Source organism: Camellia sinensis, chromosome 1 (assembly GCF_055761805.1).
Source record: "Camellia sinensis isolate YWXY chromosome 1, ASM5576180v1, whole genome shotgun sequence".
NCBI classification, from domain to species: domain Eukaryota; kingdom Viridiplantae; phylum Streptophyta; class Magnoliopsida; order Ericales; family Theaceae; genus Camellia; species Camellia sinensis.
In genome coordinates, this window is record NC_138961.1 from 97,739,594 (window position 1) to 97,759,798 (window position 20,205).

Sequence of the window (20,205 nt, forward strand, 5' to 3'; positions counted from 1 at the left end):
GAATTCCAACCCCTAGGGAGACAGCTAATGTCCAGGAAGATACGGACATTCCGACAGGGCCACCTCTGCCCCCGATCCTACCCCAGCTATCTAAAGCACCCACCAACCTGCCAGACTCCCCCTTTGAGTTTGAGACGGACCCCACAGCATTGAAGGTGAGCAAACTTGAAAAATTGTTCAAGAAATCTCAGGGCGTCAAGTCCATCCCGGACATTGAGGATGGATATACCAATGCGGTCGTGACGCTGCCAGACTGCTTTAAAATGCCACATATCGACCGCTTTGACCGATCTGGGGATCCCCTGGTGCATCTCCAGTTGTTCTCAGATATACTACGGCCGATGGGCCTTACCAGACCGCAGAAGCTTTCATTGTTCGGCTGGACCCTGTCAGGTGTGGCCGCCATCTGGTATGCAAAATTAGAAGACGATGTCAAACGGAACTAGGATGAGATGGCCGAGGCCTTCGTTGCACAGTACTCCTATAACACGTAAATCGAGGTCACAACCCGTGATCTTGAGACAACAAGGCAAGAGCCTAAGGAGAGTTTTTCTGATTTCGTAGCCCGCTGGAGGGCCAAGGCCTCAATGATGACCCTTAGGCCCACTAACAAAGATCAAATTCGGATGATTGTGCGCAATCTCCAGCCTAAGCTTATGCAGAAAATGATTGTTCTCCCATTCCCCACCTTTTCAGATTTACATGAGATGGGGGTACAAATTGAGGATGCTATGAAGCAGGGCCTCATTGACCAGGAGAAGGAGTAGCCCAGGAGGGCGTTTTCCCGTAGTTCAAATGCGACCACCAGTGGTGATGCTGTTGCAAGATCTTCTGAAGTGGGCATGGTTACCACCACCGCATCAAAAACAGCTACCCCATTCACCGGTGCGTCCGGAAGTAGCTCACAAAAAAACAAATATCCACCCGAGTCAAGAGGGTTTTCACCCCACTTTATATGCCTTTGTCAAAGGCTCTAGAGGTCTTACTCCGGAAAGGACATCTGAAACCGTTGGAACAACGGCCCCTACCCGATCCTATCCCTGCAAAGCATGACCAGACTAATAACTGTGCCTACCATCAACAAACCGGTCATGACATCGACAGTTGCTTTCGTCTGCGCCATGATGTACAAGATCTGTTTGACAACGGGGTCATTGCTGCACCAGGTCCTGCAAAGTTTATCAGCACTTGATTAGTGAATTTGTGGGGGGATAATGTGATGTGATCAGAGGTTGAACCAGCTGCAGGTGGCACTCAATTTACTCCAGATGTGGGAATGACAGGCACTGCTTTGAGCATTTGCAAATGCTAGTTTCTGACTTGGGTATTTAGGTCAGTTTTGTTGTGTTGTTTTGAGTCAGTCTCTTTGTTTTGAGTCAGTCTTTTTGTTTCGGGTCTGTCTTGTTATATCGAGTCAGTCCTGTTTTGTTAGAGTCGGGTGATTTCAGGGGTGTTACCTCGAGCATCACCTGCTTGTTTTGTGTTTGTCTTTTTGTTTTCTTTTGAGTCTGTTTCTGCTGGGGAGCCAGTAACACCAAAAAGATTTGAATGAAACAACAGTGATTTTCACATTCTTGTGTTTGCTTCTACCTTACGCCAGTCGTGCCAGAAAGTTTGAATAGAGCGGTAGTACTTTTCACCTGCTCTTCTGCGCCTTGAAATTGTTGTATTGACCTAAGTTTTTCAAAACTTTTTTGTACACTGCGGTGAAAACGAAGAGGAAGGAATTCCTCGGGTTTTGCAAAAATTTGATCATTTGAGAGAAAGAGAGGCATGCTAAGCCTTTAATGATCGAGTTCATGCTTGTTAATGTGAGTACTGAGAAGGATCCTGGCTTAATCCAGATTGGTCCCCCACTGTCTTCAGCGCAAGCGACTAGTCGTTTTCTTAAAAGATTTCAAAAAAAATGTTTTGCGCGATCCTGCGAAGACCTGTGTGGAATCGCTCTTGAGATTGTGAAGCCCAGGATCGCTCTCAACCTCAAGACTCGACCCCTCATTGTCAAACCTTGGACTTAAGTTCAGAAATGTTCAATGGTCAACTACAACGTGAGGCCTGTGTGGCCAGATTCAAAGCAGCCCTCGAACAAGAGGCAAGAAAATCAGATCAAGAAGATCAGATGTCATCAAAAGAAGCTTGCAAAGCTAGATCAGAAGCACCCTTCGAACTAGGGGCAAAGGATTTCAAATGTGCTCGAGGAGCCGAAGATGGATCATTCCACAAATCAAAGAAGGTCGGCAAGAATGCCAAATCCCAGAAGGGAGCAAAGAAGATAGTTTCTGCTGAAGAACAACTGAGTTCCTATCCGCAACACTAAGGGCAAATTCAACCCCCTATTGGATGGACTCCTGCATCGTCAGCGAACAATAGCCATTTTCCTAGACTCAGATGACTTCAGGATCTCAAAACCATTTGACATGGACTTGTTACACTTTTACCCTTTGAGAGGCTCGCTGGGCCGAAAACCCGGAAGGGCGACCCAGGCAAAAGTTAGAGCAAGAGAAAAATACAAAAAAAGAGAATGCAAAAAAAGAAGACAAAAAAAATGAAGAAAATAAAAAGAAAAGATGAAAAAGAAAAAAAGAAAATACAAAAGAAATAAAAAAGAAAAGCAAAATAGAGCTCACAAGGTTGAAAACCCAGAAAGGGCGGCCTTGGCAAAAGTTAGAGCGTAAAAGAAGAGGTTAATACCCGAGTGTACCTTAACCCCGAACTACGTAAGGCTTGATTCCCATCTTTGGGATACGTAGGCAACTTCATTCTGAAGTCCAGCCGTAAAACACTTCAAATCCGACTGTGTCCATGTGATGGTTCTGGACATCTTTGTCTTCTCTGTATCCGAGAATTCGGTTGTGATCATTACCCTGAGGGTTGATTGCAATGCGCTGCAGTGCCATTCAAACAAGGGGCAACTTTCCGTTGCCATACCACGCGCTGTGGCGTTATTCAAACAAGGGGCAACTTTCCGTTGCCATTCAATGCACCGTGGTGCCGTTCAAACAAGGGGCAACTTTCCGTTGCCATGCAGCTCCCTTCAAGTAAGGGGTAATTTTCCTTCGAATCTGAGGTTGTGCATCTCAAGAGTGGGTTCTATGCTCGTTGAGCAATGGCCGTTTGCAAAAACAGTTTTTGAGAATTTTTACTAAGGTTGACTGAGTTTCTCTCGAAAACTATTCCATTTTTCCAAAACTGGACCTTTTTCTTGGACCCAAAAAAGGAAAATTTTCAGTGCTCATAACCTAACTTGCATGATTTCAAATCATAAAATCGAACAAGCATGTTAATCTAACTCTCATATCAGTCAAAATTGTTTTAGTCGAAAACCAAAACAAAAAAAATTGGTCAAAATAATGAACTAGGGGTATAGTTGAGTCAGGCTTCCTGGCTTTCTCCCATTTTCAACATACTTGCCAAGAAGGGCACTCTACCTGCCAGAAGAGGGCACAACTGAAGTTAACAACAAAGGGCTGAAAGCTCTCTCATCCTCCAAGCAACGAGGTATCAAGCCAAGTGCGAAGCATGAACCGGAATGGGACAAGATATTCCACTCCCTTATCTAGACAGATCTAACCACGTCCAAACTCCCCGGCAGAGCATCGACAGCTGATGTCAGGTGCAGATTCGCTACGCGCTTAGTTGCAGCACAACCCCTCTGTGGGAAGAACTCACTAGCTACGCGCAGAAAAAGAAGAATCTAGTAGAATGCTAGGGCAAGAGCCCGCAACTTTTGGTTTATCCATCAACCACCTTGGGGAGGGATGAAAAATGAGAGATTGAAGAATAGAGAGATGTGAGCTGAGAGAAAAAGTGAGAAAATGGCTTTTTCAGAAAAACAGAGCCTGAGGGCCGAGTGATGTGAGAATCACAAATTAGAAAGGGTGGGAAATAATACCCGGAGAAACTGGCTCCTCGTGCACTGAAAGGTCTCTTGTCTTTGTAACACGTCTGTGTGTCGTGTCTTTTGTTTTGTTCGTCTCGATTCTTGCTTTGGGTCGTTCCGAGCGTGTCTCGATGTGTTTAGGTTGTTCACCTTTGTTTTCCTTTGTTGAGTTGTGATGCGCTGTGTCCAGTCGTAGACTCAATACCCAGTTGAGAATTCATTTTCAATTTCGATTTCAAAATAAAATCGTTTTGTGCTCAGAGTGCTGTGTCATTCTCCACATTTGTGCAAAATAGTATTTGTTCCTTCATAAAATCTCAAGGTTCAACCCAGGTCATGTCAGAATAGTAAAACTAGGACCTATTTGAAGCTATATGGGTTCCAGACTACAAAGCAAAAGAAAAGAAGGAAAATGCCGAGTATCTGAGTTTGTTTCAACTTCGGTAAGTTCCGAGACTACATTCCGTGTGTACCTCTTCAAGTCTTGCCAATGCTCCGAAGTATGAGTGTGCCTCTACCTCAAGCTCGAAATCAAGTCTGCTTCAAGCCAAAATGGCAATCAGAAGTGCTCTCCTCGAGTACCGTTTCATGCCAGGGACATCTCGACTGTGTTTGCAATGAGTTCCTAGGAGACCAACTACGACGGTGGAAACTAGAGTTCGAATGGCTGATGCCTAGAACGTAAAGGTTCGGGATTTCCGGGACTAAAGTCTGGTTTAAATACCCAGGGGCATGTCCTCGGCTTAAATCTGTATGGAAGCCCCATAGGTTGAGATGGCGTGTATGCACCTTAATTCTGGATACTGAACCAACCTAGTCTGTCACCCCGTTGGAGAATAGGGAAAATTGTGAATATGATCAGGACGAAAGGCAGTGTCCAAAGTGTTCTACATGAAGAACCCTTGTCAGTATTTCAGAGCCTTTGTACTGTAAGTTGAAGGTAAGTGTTCGAAGAGCACAGGGGAAGATCCCCATCGGAGCAGAGCGGTTCACCGCCACTCACCTCATGAGGTGCTTTCTAAAGCGCTGCTTTGTCCATTTATTGCTTTCCTTAAGCATCATGCATTGTAATGAATTGTACCTATCAAGTTTCTTTCTCATTCATGCACGATATTGTATGTACGGTTCATTCAAAGAAGTTTCGTTTGAGATCATTTATTTAGTGTATCAATCACACTCCATTCAGTTAGTGTATCAATCACACTTCATTTATTTAGTGTATCAATCACACCTTATTCACCCGTAGTCTATCTATCACACTTTCTTACTTCACTTTTGTGTATCTATTACACTCTCATCTATTTAGTGTATCAATCACACTTCATTCACTTTGTGTATCTATTACACTCTCACTCATTTAGTGTATCAATCACACTTCATTCATTTTGTGTATCTATTACACACATTCTCATTTTGTGTATCTATCACGCACATATTCACTTTTGTGTATCTATCACACACCTTCTCATTTTCTGTATCTATCACACTTCATTCATTTAGTGTATCAATCACACTTTATTTATTTTGTATATCCATCATACTTGTTCACTAAGCGCATCTATCACACTTTGTGTTCGCCTTTAGTATATCCATCATACTTGTTCACTAAGTGCATCTATTACACTTTGTGTTCACCTTTAGTATATCAATCATACTTTGTTCACTAAGTGCATCTATCACACTTTGTGTTCACTTTTAGTATATCCATCATACTTGTTCACTAAGTGCATCTATCACACTGTGTGTTCACCTTTAGTATATCAATCATACTTTGTTCACTAAGTGCATCTATCACACTTTGTGTTCACTTTTAGTATATCCATCATACTTGTTCACTAAGTGCAGCTATCACACTTTGTGTTCACCTTTAGTATATCAATCATACTTTGTTCACTAAGTATATCAATCATACTTTGTTCACTAAGTGCATCTATCACACTTTGTGTTCACTTTTAGTATATCCATCATACTTGTTCACTAAGTGCATCTATCACACTTTGTGTTCACTTTTAGTAGATCCATCATACTTGTTCACTAAGTGCATCTATCACACTGTGTGTTCACCTTTAGTATATCAATCATACTTTGTTCACTAAGTGCATCTATCACACTTTGTGTTCACTTTTAGTATATCCATCATACTTGTTCACTAAGTGCATCTATCACACTTTGTGTTCACCTTTAGTATATCAATCATACTTTGTTCACTAAGTATATCAATCGTACTTTGTTCACTAAGTGCATCTATCACACTTTGTGTTCACTTTTAGTATATCCATCATACTTGTTCACTAAGTGCATCTATCACACTTTGTGTTCACTTTTAGTATATCCATCATACTTGTTCACTAAGTGCATCTATCACACTGTGTGTTCACCTTTAGTATATCAATCATACTTTGTTCACTAAGTGCATCTATCACACTTTGTGTTCACTTTTAGTATATCCATCATACTTGTTCACTAAGTGCATCTATCACACTTTGTGTTCACCTTTAGTATATCAATCATACTTTGTTCACTAAGTGCATCTACCATACTTTGTGTTCACTTTTAGTGTATCCATCACACTTGTTCACTTAGTGCATCTATCACACTTTGTGTTCACCTTCGTGTATCCACCACACCTGGTTCACTAAGTGCATCTATCATACTCTGTGTTCACCTTTTGTGTATCCATCACACTTTGTTCACTTAGTGCATCTATCACACTTTGTGCTCACCCTTTGTGTATCTATCACACTGTGCTCACCACACTCGCTTAGTGTATCTATCACGCGCTCAGCTACTGTATCTATCACATTTTGCTTCATTTAGTGTATCTATCACATGCTCACTTTGTGTATCTATCACACATTAGCTTTTTGTGTCCGTCACACAATGCTCCCCACATTCACTTTGTGCATCAATCACACACTCTCGCTTTGTGTATCTATCATACCTTGTTCACTTAGTGCATCTGTCACACTTTGTGTTCACCTTGTTTGTGTGTCCATCACACTACATCCGCTCTGTGTATCTACCACACATGCTCACTTTGTGTATCCATCACACTACATCCGCTTTGTGTATTTATCACACGTGCACAGTGTATTCGCAGTGAGAATTGCAGTAATTCTCTTACACCCTTTCTACATTGTAATGTAGCTTGGTTTCTACTTGCTTAAAACTGTTGCATTGTTATGCTTCGTTACAGCTTTCTTTGCATGATCATAAGTTATGCTCGGCTTTGTGCATTGTTCTTGCATTTCGCCCCTGCCCTCGGGCGCATATCTTTGTCTGTAGCTTGTATGCTTTGTCTAAGTCTTCGGCCTTGTCAAAAATGGGTCGTCTCTGGGCTTAGACATTCACTTCCGTCATTGTTATGACTTTCGAGTTCTGTCAAAGAGGGGCAACTGTAGACACCCCATTTTTGACCGTCCTCAAGACTTGGACATCACCGCTCGAACACTCGGTGATTCCTCATGTTTGTGTTTCGTTTTGATTTCCCGGAGGTCTCGGCTATGCGCCTTGCCTCAGGATCTCTCAACTCGATTGCTCTGTGTTTGGTTTTGTACCAAACACTTGTGTTTTTTGCTTCTGAGGGTAGAAAGTAGCTTGTTAGATACCCCTGACACCCACCGGCCTTAGTTTGAGACCACCGGCCATGTTTTGAGGCTACCGGCCATTGGTGAATTATACCATTGACCGGTCGACATTCAGTATGGCCGGCCGGCCATCTGTTTGGCCGGTAACCTTCTTTTCTGGCCGGTAACACCTTTTTACCTTCTTCAGGCATGGTACATGCCAGCTGTGCCAGCTGGAATGCACCAAACCTACCTTGGGGCATACATGTGGCTGTTTTGCCCCTTTTGCCCCCTTTTGGTCAAAGCTTCTTGAGGAAGCTTGACCCTTTGGCAAAGCTTCCTCAAGAAGCTTGCCGGCTGTCCTAGCTTCCTCAAGAAGCCTTGCCCCCTTTGACTCTTTTTTGTTTAGCTTCTTTGAGAAGCTTCAAAGCTTTCCCTTGTCTATATAAGAGCCTCTCCTCCTCCTTTGTTAGGGTTGAGCAAAAAATCCAGAGCCATACACATATATATCTGATATATATCATCCTCTCTCTATATCTCCCTCTCTCTCTTCATTTTGTGTGATTTGAGGGCTTAAAGTGTGTGTTTGTTCTTAGTTCTGCACACAAACACACACTACTACAACATACTTCGAATTTGAGAGGCTTTGGGGATTTGTTCTTGAGGTTTTGGACTGGTTTTGATCAAAAGAAGAAGGCTGCACTTGCTGTTCATCAAGGGTAACTCTTTTACTTTATATTCCCCAATCTTGCACTAGACTTTTGCCTATCTTGCTCATTGTTTTAGACTTTGTGTATAACTGAAAAAAGGCTTGTATTTGCATGCTCAAGATATCTCATTAAGGTTGTTTTGGCATTGGGGGTCGACCTCCCCCACTTAGGCCTTGTTTGGCCCCCTTTTGAGCCTCCTTTATTAAGTTTTGATTTCTTTGGTGTATTAGCCTTCTCACCACTAAAATCCAGTGGATTTTCAGTGGTGAAAAAGGGGGTTTGAGGTCTTGCATAGGGGAGGGACACCCCTCTCCCTTGGTCTCTCATTTTGTTCATGTTTTGGCTCATAAGGGTAGCATGTATGCTTGGTTGTATTTGGCCCTATTTCAGAGGTTTTTGGGTGTTATTTGGGCATATCTTACCTCTATTTTTGGTCGGATTTGTGGTCCCTTACATGCATAATATACTTGCTTTGTATTCCCCCATTTTGTCTAGAAGTGCATCATGCATTTAGCCTACCATGCTCTTATGTTTTGGCCTAACTTTGTGAAGTTCTTAGCCATGTCTTACCATGCCTAAGGTCTGTTGGGTGCTGTTTTGATCGTATTTTCCATGTTTGGTATAGCTATTTCAGTCCCTAATCCATGTTTGAATGCTCACATTCATCATCACTTTCTTACCTTGAAAGGTTGTTCTTTTGTGCCTTGGGAAAGGTCATAATGCATGCCTTGTGATTAAGTCATTTGGGCTACCATATCAGTGGGTTTTGGGGGCTCATTTTACATATTGAAACTCTGATTTGTATTGAAAAGTGCATGCCATGAGTGGTTGGGGTGGTTGTAGTAGAATGCTCCCTTTTGTGGCCTTGAATGCCCTTGTTTTGGACTCATTCGTTGGCGTGTTTTGACCATGATCTATGTATGCTTTAGTCTTATTTTGGAGTCCCTTGGGACTGTTTTAAGTCATTTTGGTCCTTTAAGGTTTGGTTGACATAGCTTTGGTTTGACCCCCTTTATTGGCTTCAAGTGTTGGTCATTGTTGCATGCCTTGCTTGCATGTTTTGTTTGATTTGGCATCATTCTCTATTCTTTTTCAGAGCTTAGCTTGTTGGTTTAATGCCCATATATATCGCCTTTAAGTATGCTTAGAGGTGTCTTCTTTTATGCTTAGGTGATGGACCTTGATGTGTGCATGCTTCCATGCATCATTTGTGCTCTTGTGCATCCTCTTAGGCCACTGTTTTGGGGGTGGGCTGAGGTCCTCTCGTTTCAGTATAAGTCCATCTTTGCATATTTTGCATGCTTGCATGTTGCATTGCATTGGTTGCATGCTTACATTGTATCATTTTCGCATATTTGCATGTTGTTTAGTTAATGGCATTACATAGTCTTGTTGTATGCTTGATATGTCCATATTGCATTTGTCTAGCATGCAGGATTAGATAGTGTTATGTTGCATTAGCTTTGCATGTTCATGTTACCTTGCATGAGTTGCATCACTTTGCATTGTATATTGCATCCATGCATTACATTTTGCTTGGTTTGGGGTGTCAAACCAAGTATGAGGATTGAGAAGTGTTCATACTCCAAGTGATGTAACACGTCTCAACCCTCGGTCGTCAATCCCCTTGACCTCAACATGATAGGGTGTTGGCATTCATCTCTCTTGGTTGCATGCATTTACATCAAGTTGCAAACTTGGCCTCTTAGGCCATCATGCATCAAAAATGCATACTTGATGGCCCGAGGGTCGAGGGTCATGCTCCCTTGAGTCCGTTGCATGATAGGGAGTGTGCCATGCTCACATTTGCTTGAGAATTCCATGCCATACACTGCTTGCCCTCTGCTGCTGTCAACTGCAGGTTTCAGCAGGAGGATTTGGCCGGCCGGCAGTGTTGAGTGCCGACCGACAAAGAATTTTGGCCGAGAGCACAATATTTAGCCGATAACCTCATTCCCATGGCCGGTGGCCTTTTGATCTGGCTGATGGCACTCCACTGCACTCAGAATGAAGTTCAGAGCAGTTCTGGAGACTTTCATAAATTTCAGAGGGGTGAGGCAGTGTAAACGGAGGCAACAGTGCTATGACAGCGAGTTTCCGGGCGAGACGAGTCAAGCATGCATCATCCACGCATCCCGAGGCGGGGCTGTGGCCACCTTCTTTCTACATTTAATTTGTTAATTAATTAGAAATTCTATAATAATTAATTTAGTATTATTTATTCGGACTATAATATTTATTCGGACCCTCCGAGCGAGGGCAATTGTGTAATAAGTGTGTGTAAGTGTGTGCATGTCTTCCAACCCCACGACTTTCTTCCCTTTTATTTACTAGCTTTCGATGGTTAGTCTAGGGCATGTTTCAATTAGCATACAATATGATAGCATGCGTGCATCATTCATTAGGCTTGCATGTAACAGGCTCGGTACATCATACTAACTGCATAAGTATTTCAAATCTAACTTGAATACATGCTACTTGTGCATTTTCACGTGTCATCCTTAGATTAGCCAAGCCTATTCTAGATTGCATTCTTTATGCGTTGCATTAGCCACTTAACATGGACTTGGATCATGCATTGATTGCTAACATGTTCTTGTCTTGGCTCGGAGTACATTGTAAGTATTTTCATGCTTTAGCATCTCGCATGAGTGTGAATGTCAACATGACAGCATGCCTACCATGTGGCTAGATGCTTATGTGATATAAACTGCTTGAATGCCTGTGGGTGAAGGTTGGATTGTTTGAGTTGGAATAACTCATTGAAATCTGTATTTTAGCCTACTTGTGAGTTGCAAATTCCAAAGCGTTTTCCAAACAAACGAATATGCAATGTTTTGTTCCAAATTAGGCGATCTAGTCTATACTTGTTTGCTGCGCGCATAACGTAGTAAATCTAGGCTAATAACCGGAATAAGAACGCATAACGTTTTCAAAATAGGATATCACGGTTAGTTGAGGCCGATCTTCTGATCGGGCTGGAGGGGGTGCTCATAGCTGACCTTCCCCAATCGTACCCAAGCTCCCGAGCCGAGGCAACTTTGGTGATGACGGACACGTGGCCTTTGGCACCGAGTCAGGGTTTCCTAAATTCCCCCATAAAAAATATTTAGGTGGCGACTCTGTATCTGGCAAAGCAGTCCATGTTTGACACTTCTTTTCAAAAATCTGTTTCTCAAAACGATTTGCCGGATTTGGACTCTTTGGTTCAGATTAAGGACCGTGACACAAATTGAGTCCGAACTGTAGTGAGGCCCACGGGCGCGTCTACAGGTAGTATCGGTGGGTCTAGGATGAGTCATTCGTTTTTTTGTTAATCATGAAAAAACAATAATTTTCTCTCAAGTTTGAAACCTAATAATGAATTAACAATGGGACGTAAGGATTTTTTGTAGCAAAAAACATTAACAACTATCGAATAGACACAAATATTTTGAGCTATAATCTAAATTTTTTGTGACAATGAGATAAAAAATTTGGATAAATAATCTTGTGCCATTTATTAAAAGAAAATAATTGGATTGAATAAATGAACGGTTTAGCTAATTTTGTTACGTATTATCCGATTAACTTATTCATAAATTAAACAATTATTAGATCTTTGTGGGGTTTACATCTATGTATTACATCTTTGTAGTATAATCCGTATATTACTAGATCTTTGTATGGTTTACATCTTTGTGTTACATCTATGTCGACAACTAAAAAATAAAAGATTTGTATATATGACCATTTAGGTTTTGTATATCTCAAAAGTTTAATCCCTCGATCCTTTTTTTTATTATTTGTTTTTTATAATCCAACTTTTGGTCATCTTCAGATTGGTTTATTGTTATTATTATTATTATTTTGTAAATTCTCCAAATGTTTTGATTAAATGACAGTGTCAATCATATGTTTGAATTGCCATCTTTAGCGATGTATCATTGATGTTATGGTATCGTGCACAGTATAAACAACTACATGACCTATTAATTTAATTTAATTTAATTTAAGCATGTGAATTCTACTTCTACGTGAAGTCAAACAGGTTATTTAGGAATTACACATTACCTATATATAGACAACTATATCACCATTCCTTCTCACTACTCTACTCATACGTAGCCATTCAATTTCGCTCACCAGTTCATCGTCCAAGCAGAGAAAGAACAGGCGATAGAACTCATCATGACAATCCCACTCGGCTTTATGTTTCTTTTTCCATCCGATAGAGATTTAATTCATTATCTTCTCCAAAAATTGACTGCAAGACCATTGCCTTGCGATGATGTGATAAAGAACTACAACCTTTACAGCGAAAAAGAGCCTTCGAAGATATTTGAAGTAGAGCTTTCGGAGATATACCGTGGAGCGGAAGCGAGTATCCATTATACTTTTACTATATTGGCGAAGAAGACCAAAAAGGGTGCCCGGTTTGATCGAACAACTGGGATAGCAACATGGAAAGGCGTCGATGCGAGCAAGCCTATATACGATGGCGATCAGAGACTCATAGGGTTTAAGAAAAACTAAGTGTACTTGACAAATCTAAGACCAGAGGACGATGGAATATCTTAGAATGCAATCTTGACAGCATAGCACTCAAACATGCCATGAAACTTCGAATGGTAATTATGGTTTTTCCTCTAACCCTAATTTGTGTGCTTGCATGTACGTAATATTTATTGTAAATGTTTATATAACTTTATCGGCTTGAACTAGTTTTCTTATTTGGTTGTCTTTTATTTTTCGCTTATGTTTTGATCTCTTGTAGTAGTATCAGTGGGTCTCGGACGAGTCATTTGTTTTTTTGTTAATCATGAAAAAACAATAATTGTCTCTCAAGTTTGAAACCTAATAATGAATTAACAATGCGACGTAAGGATTTTTTTTTATAAAAAAACATTAACAACTATCGAATAGACACAAAATTTTGAGATATGATCTAAATTTTTTGTGACAATGAGATAAAAAATTTGGATAAATAATCGTGTGCCATTTATTAAAAAAAATAATTGGATTGAATAAATGAACGGTTGAGTTAATTTTGTTACATATTGTCCGATTGACTTATTTAAAAATTAAAAAATTATTAGATCTTTGTGGGGTTTACATCTACGTATTCCATCTTTGTAGTATAATCCATGTATTACTAGATCTTTGTAGGGTTTACATCTTTGTGTTACATATATGGAGATAATTAAAAAAGAAAAGATTTGTACATATGACCATTTAGGTTTTGTATATCTCTAAAGTTTAATCCCTCCTTCCTTTTTTTTTATTATTTGTTTTTTATAATCAACTTTTGGCCATCTTCTGATTGGTTTATTATTATTATTATTTTGTAAATTCTCCAAATGTTTTGATTAAATGACAGTGCCAATCATATGTTTGAATTGTCATCTTTGCACAATGTATCATTGATGTTATGGTATCGTGCATGATATAAATAACTACATGACTCATTAATTTAATTTAATTTAATTTAAATTAAGCATGTGAATTCTACTTCTACGTGATGTCAAATAGGTTGTTTAGGAATTACACATTACCTATATATAGACAACTATATCACCATTCCTTCTCACTACTCTACTCATACGTAGCCATTCAATTTCGCTCACCAATTCATTGTCCAAGCAGAGAAAGAACAGGCGATAGAACTCATCATGACAATCCCACTCGGCTTTATGTTTCTTTTTCCATCCGATAGAGATTTAATTCATTATCTTCTCCAAAAATTGACTGCAAGACCATTGCCTTGCGATGATGTGATAAAGAACTACGACCTTTACAGCGAAAAAGAGCCTTCGAAGATATTTGAAGTAGAGCTTTCGGAGATATACCGTGGAGCGGAAGCGAGTATCCATTATACTTTTACTATATTGACGAAAAAGACCAAAAAGGGTGCCCGGTTTGATCGAACGACTGGGATAGCAACATGGAAAGGCGTCGATGCGAGCAAGCCTATATACGATGGCGATCAGAGACTCATAGGGTTTAAGAAAAACTAAGTGTACTTGACAAATCTAAGACCAGAGGACGATGGAATATCTTAGAATGCAATCTTGACAGCATAGCACTCAAACATGCCATGAAACATGGAATGGAAATTATGGTTTTTCCTCTAACCCTAATTTGTGTGCTTGCATGTACGTAATATTTATTGTAAATGTTTATATAACTTTATCGGCTTGAACTAGTTTTCTTATTTGGTTGTCTTTTATTTTTCGCTTATGTTTTGATCTCTTGTAGTAGTATCAGTGGGTCTCGGACGAGTCATTTGTTTTTTTGTTAATCATGAAAAAACAATAATTGTCTCTCAAGTTTGAAACCTAATAATGAATTAACAATGCGACGTAAGGATTTTTTTGTATCAAAAAACATTAACAACTATCGAATAGACACAAAATTTTGAGATATGATCTAAATTTTTTGTGACAATGAGATAAAAATTTGGATAAATAATCGTGTGCCATTTATTAAAAAAAATAATTGGATTGAATAAATGAACGGTTGAGTTAATTTTGTTACATATTGTCCGATTGATTTATTTAAAAATTAAAAAATTATTAGATCTTTGTGGGGTTTACATCTACGTATTCCATCTTTGTAGTATAATCCATGTATTACTAGATCTTTGTAGGGTTTACATCTTTGTGTTACATATATGGAGATAATTAAAAAAGAAAAGATTTGTACATATGACCATTTAGGTTTTGTATATCTCTAAAGTTTAATCCCTCCTTCCTTTTTTTTTATTATTTGTTTTTTATAATCAACTTTTGGCCATCTTCTGATTGGTTTATTATTATTATTATTTTGTAAATTCTCCAAATGTTTTGATTAAATGACAGTGCCAATCATATGTTTGAATTGTCATCTTTGCGCAATGTATCATTGATGTTATGGTATCGTGCATGATATAAATAACTACATGACTCATTAATTTAATTTAATTTAATTTAATTTAAGCATGTGAATTCTACTTCTACGTGAAGTCAAATAGGTTGTTTAGGAATTACACATTACCTATATATAGACAACTATATCACCATTCCTTCTCACTACTCTACTCATACGTAGCCATTCAATTTCGCTCACTAGTTCATCGTCCAAGCAGAGAAAGAACAGGCGATAGAACTCATCATGACAATCCCACTCGGCTTTATGTTTCTTTTTCCATCCGATAGAGATTTAATTCATTATCTGCTCCAAAAATTGACTGCAAGACCATTGCCTTGCGATGATGTGATAAAGAACTACGACCTTGACAGCGAAAAAGAGCCTTCGAAGATATTTGAAGTAGAGCTTTCGGAGATATACCGTGGAGCGGAAGCGAGTATCCATTATACTTTTACTATATTGACGAAAAAGACCAAAAAGGGTGCCCGGTTTGATCGAACGACTGGGATAGCAACATGGAAAGGCGTCGATGCGAGCAAGCCTATATACGATGGCGATCAGAGACTCATAGGGTTTAAGAAAAGCTAAGTGTACTTGAAAAATCTAAGACCAGAGGACGATGGAATATCTTAGAATGCAATCTTGACAGCATAGCACTCAAACATGCCATGAAACATGGAATGGAAATTATGGTTTTTCCTCTAACCCTAATTTGTGTGCTTGCATGTACGTAATATTTATTGTAAATGTTTATATTACTTTATCGGCTTGAACTAGTTTTCTTATTTGGTTGTGTTTTATTTTTCGCTTATGTTTTGATCTCTTGTAGTAGTATCAGTGGGTCTCGGACGAGTCATTTGTTTTTTTGTTAATCATGAAAAAACAATAATTGTCTCTCAAGTTTGAAACCTAATAATGAATTAACAATGCGACGTAAGGATTTTTTTGTATCAAAAAACATTAACAACTATCGAATAGACACAAAATTTTGAGATATGATCTAAATTTTTTGTGACAATGAGATAAAAAATTTGGATAAATAATCGTGTGCCATTTATTAAAAACAATAATTGGATTGAATAAATGAACGGTTGAGTTAATTTTGTTACATATTGTCCGATTGATTTATTTAAAAATTAAAAAATTATTAGATCTTTGTGGGGTTTACATCTACGTATTCCATCTTTGTAGTATAATCCATGTATTACTAGATCTTTGTAGGGTTTACATCTTTGTGTTACATATATGGAGATAATTAAAAAAGAAAAGATTTGTACATATGACCATTTAGGTTTTGTATATCTCTAAAGTTTAATCCCTCCTTCCTTTTTTTTTATTATTTGTTTTTTATAATCAACTTTTGGCCATCTTCTGATTAGTTTATTATTATTATTATTTTGTAAATTCTCCAAATGTTTTGATTAAATGACAGTGCCAATCATATGTTTGAATTGTCATCTTTGCGCAATGTATCATTGATGTTATGGTATCGTGCATGATATAAATAACTACATGACTCATTAATTTAATTTAATTTAATTTAATTTAAGCATGTGAATTCTACTTCTACGTGAAGTCAAATAGATTGTTTAGGAATTACACATTACCTATATAGAGACAACTATATCACCATTCCTTCTCACTACTCTACTCATACGTAGCCATTCAATTTCGGTCACTAGTTCATCGTCCAAGCAGAGAAAGAACAGGCGATAGAACTCATCATGACAATCCCACTCGACTTTATGTTTCTTTTTCCATCCGATAGAGATTTAATTCATTATCTTCTCCAAAAATTGACTGCAAGACCATTGCCTTGCGATGATGTGATAAAGAACTACGACCTTTACAGCGAAAAAGAGCCTTCGAAGATATTTGAAGTAGAGCTTTCGGAGATATACCGTGGAGCGGAAGCGAGTATCCATTATACTTTTACTATATTGACGAAAAAGACCAAAAAGGGTGCCCGGTTTGATCGAACGACTGGGATAGCAACATGGAAAGGCGTCGATGCGAGCAAGCCTATATACGATGGCGATCAGAGACTCATAGGGTTTAAGAAAAACTAAGTGTACTTGACAAATCTAAGACCAGAGGACGATGGAATATCTTAGAATGCAATCTTGACAGCATAGCACTCAAACATGCCATGAAACATGGAATGGTAATTATGGTTTTTCCTCTAACCCTAATTTGTGTGCTTGCATGTACGTAATATTTATTGTAAATGTTTATATAACTTTATCGGCTTGAACTAGTTTTCTTATTTGGTTGTCTTTTATTTTTCGCTTATGTTTTGATCTCTTGTAGTAGTATCAGTGGGTCTCGGACGAGTCATTTGTTTTTTGTTAATCATGAAAAAACAATAATTGTCTCTCAAGTTTGAAACCTAATAATGAATTAACAATGCGACGTAAGGATTTTTTTGTATCAAAAAACAATAACAACTATCGAATAGACACAAAATTTTGAGATATGATCTAAATTTTTTGTGACAATGAGATAAAAAATTTGGATAAATAATCGTGTGCCATTTATTAAAAAAAAATAATTGGATTGAATAAATGAACGGTTGAGTTAATTTTGTTACATATTGTCCGATTGACTTATTTAAAAATTAAAAAATTATTAGATCTTTGTGGGGTTTACATCTACGTATTCCATCTTTGTAGTATAATCCATGTATTACTAGATCTTTGTAGGGTTTACATCTTTGTGTTACATATATGGAGATAATTAAAAAAGAAAAGATTTGTACATATGACCATTTAGGTTTTGTATATCTCTAAAGTTTAATCCCTCCTTCCTTTTTTTTTATTATTTATTTTTTATAATCAACTTTTGGCCATCTTCTGATTGGTTTATTATTATTATTATTTTGTAAATTCTCCAAATGTTTTGATTAAATGACAGTGCCAATCATATGTTTGAATTGTCATCTTTGCGCAATGTATCATTGATGTTATGGTATCGTGCATGATATAAATAACTACATGACTCATTAATTTAATTTAATTTAATTTAATTTAAGCATGTGAATTCTACTTCTACGTGAAGTCAAATAGGTTGTTTAGGAATTACACATTACCTATATATAGACAACTATATCACCATTCCTTCTCACTACTCTACTCATACGTAGCCATTCAATTTCGCTCACCAGTTCATCGTCCAAGCAGAGAAAGAACAGGCGATAGAACTCATCATGATAATCCCACTCGGCTTTATGTTTCTTTTTCCGTCCGATAGAGATTTAATTCATTATCTTCTCCAAAAATTGACTGCATGACCATTGCCTTGCGATGATGTGATAAAGAACTACGACCTTTACAGCGAAAAAGAGCCTTCGAAGATATTTGAAGTAGAGCTTTCGGAGATATACCGTGGAGCGGAAGCGAGTATCCATTATACTTTTACTATATTGATGAAAAAGACCAAAAAGGGTGCCCGGTTTGATCGAACGACTGGGATACCAACATGAAAAGGCGTCTATCCGAGCAAGCCTATATACGATGGCGATCAGAGACTCATAGGGTTTAAGAAAAACTAAGTGTACTTGACAAATCTAAGACCAGAGGACGATGGAATATCTTAGAATGCAATCTTGACAGCATAGCACTCAAACATGCCATGAAACATGGAATGGTAATTATGGTTTTTCCTCTAACCCTAATTTGTGTGCTTGCATGTACGTAATATTTATTGTAAATGTTTATATAACTTTATCGGCTTGAACTAGTTTTCTTATTTGGTTGTCTTTTATTTTTCGCTTATGTTTTCATCTCTTGTAGTAGTATCAGTGGGTCTCGGACGAGTCATTTGTTTTTTTGTTAATCATGAAAAAACAATAATTGTCTCTCAAGTTTGAAACCTAATAATGAATTAACAATGCGACGTAAGGATTTTTTTGTATCAAAAAACATTAACAACTATCGAATAGACACAAAATTTTGAGATATGATCTAAATTTTTTGTGACAATGAGATAAAAAATTTGGATAAATAATCGTGTGCCATTTATTAAAAAAAAAATAATTGGATTGAATAAATGAACGGTTGAGTTAATTTTGTTACATATTGTCCGATTGACTTATTTAAAAATTAAAAAATTATTAGATCTTTGTGGGGTTTACATCTACGTATTCCATCTTTGTAGTATAATCCATGTATTACTAGATCTTTGTAGGGTTTACATCTTTGTGTTACATATATGGAGATAATTAAAAAAGAAAAGATTTGTACATATGACCATTTAGGTTTTGTATATCTCTAAAGTTTAATCCCTCCTTCCTTTTTTTTTATTATTTATTTTTTATAATCAACTTTTGGCCATCTTCTGATTGGTTTATTATTATTATTATTTTGTAAATTCTCCAAATGTTTTGATTAAATGACAGTGCCAATCATATGTTTGAATTGTCATCTTTGCGCAATGTATCATTGATGTTATGGTATCGTGCATGATATAAATAACTACATGACTCATTAATTTAATTTAATTTAATTTAATTTAAGCATGTGAATTCTACTTCTACGTGAAGTCAAATAGGTTGTTTAGGAATTACACATTACCTATATATAGACAACTATATCACCATTCCTTCTCACTACTCTACTCATACGTAGCCATTCAATTTCGCTCACCAGTTCATCGTCCAAGCAGAGAAAGAACAGGCGATAGAACTCATCATGATAATCCCACTCGGCTTTATGTTTCTTTTTCCGTCCGATAGAGATTTAATTCATTATCTTCTCCAAAAATTGACTGCATGACCATTGCCTTGCGATGATGTGATAAAGAACTACGACCTTTACAGCGAAAAAGAGCCTTCGAAGATATTTGAAGTAGAGCTTTCGGAGATATACCGTGGAGCGGAAGCGAGTATCCATTATACTTTTACTATATTGATGAAAAAGACCAAAAAGGGTGCCCGGTTTGATCGAACGACTGGGATACCAACATGAAAAGGCGTCTATCCGAGCAAGCCTATATACGATGGCGATCAGAGACTCATAGGGTTTAAGAAAAACTAAGTGTACTTGACAAATCTAAGACCAGAGGACGATGGAATATCTTAGAATGCAATCTTGACAGCATAGCACTCAAACATGCCATGAAACATGGAATGGTAATTATGGTTTTTCCTCTAACCCTAATTTGT

At 38.0% G+C, this 20,205-nt stretch overlaps 3 protein-coding genes across 3 annotated transcripts; all 3 read left to right on the forward strand.

The window, feature by feature from the left end:
• Positions 1-12,326: 12,326 nt before the first annotated feature.
• Positions 12,327-12,671, forward strand: LOC145807518 (NAC domain-containing protein 101-like). Its single transcript, XM_082905896.1, has one exon. It carries the CDS (start codon positions 12,327-12,329, stop codon positions 12,669-12,671), a length of 345 nt encoding a protein of 114 aa, XP_082762022.1.
• A 1,136-nt stretch (positions 12,672-13,807) lies between these two features.
• Positions 13,808-14,152, forward strand: LOC145807540 (NAC domain-containing protein 101-like). Its single transcript, XM_082905963.1, has one exon. It carries the CDS (start codon positions 13,808-13,810, stop codon positions 14,150-14,152), a length of 345 nt encoding a protein of 114 aa, XP_082762089.1.
• Positions 14,153-15,287: 1,135 nt separating this feature from the next.
• LOC145807561 (uncharacterized) lies at positions 15,288-15,632 on the forward strand. Its single transcript, XM_082906021.1, has one exon. The coding sequence runs from the start codon at positions 15,288-15,290 to the stop codon at positions 15,630-15,632; it is 345 nt and encodes a 114-aa protein (XP_082762147.1).
• Positions 15,633-20,205: the final 4,573 nt, after the last annotated feature.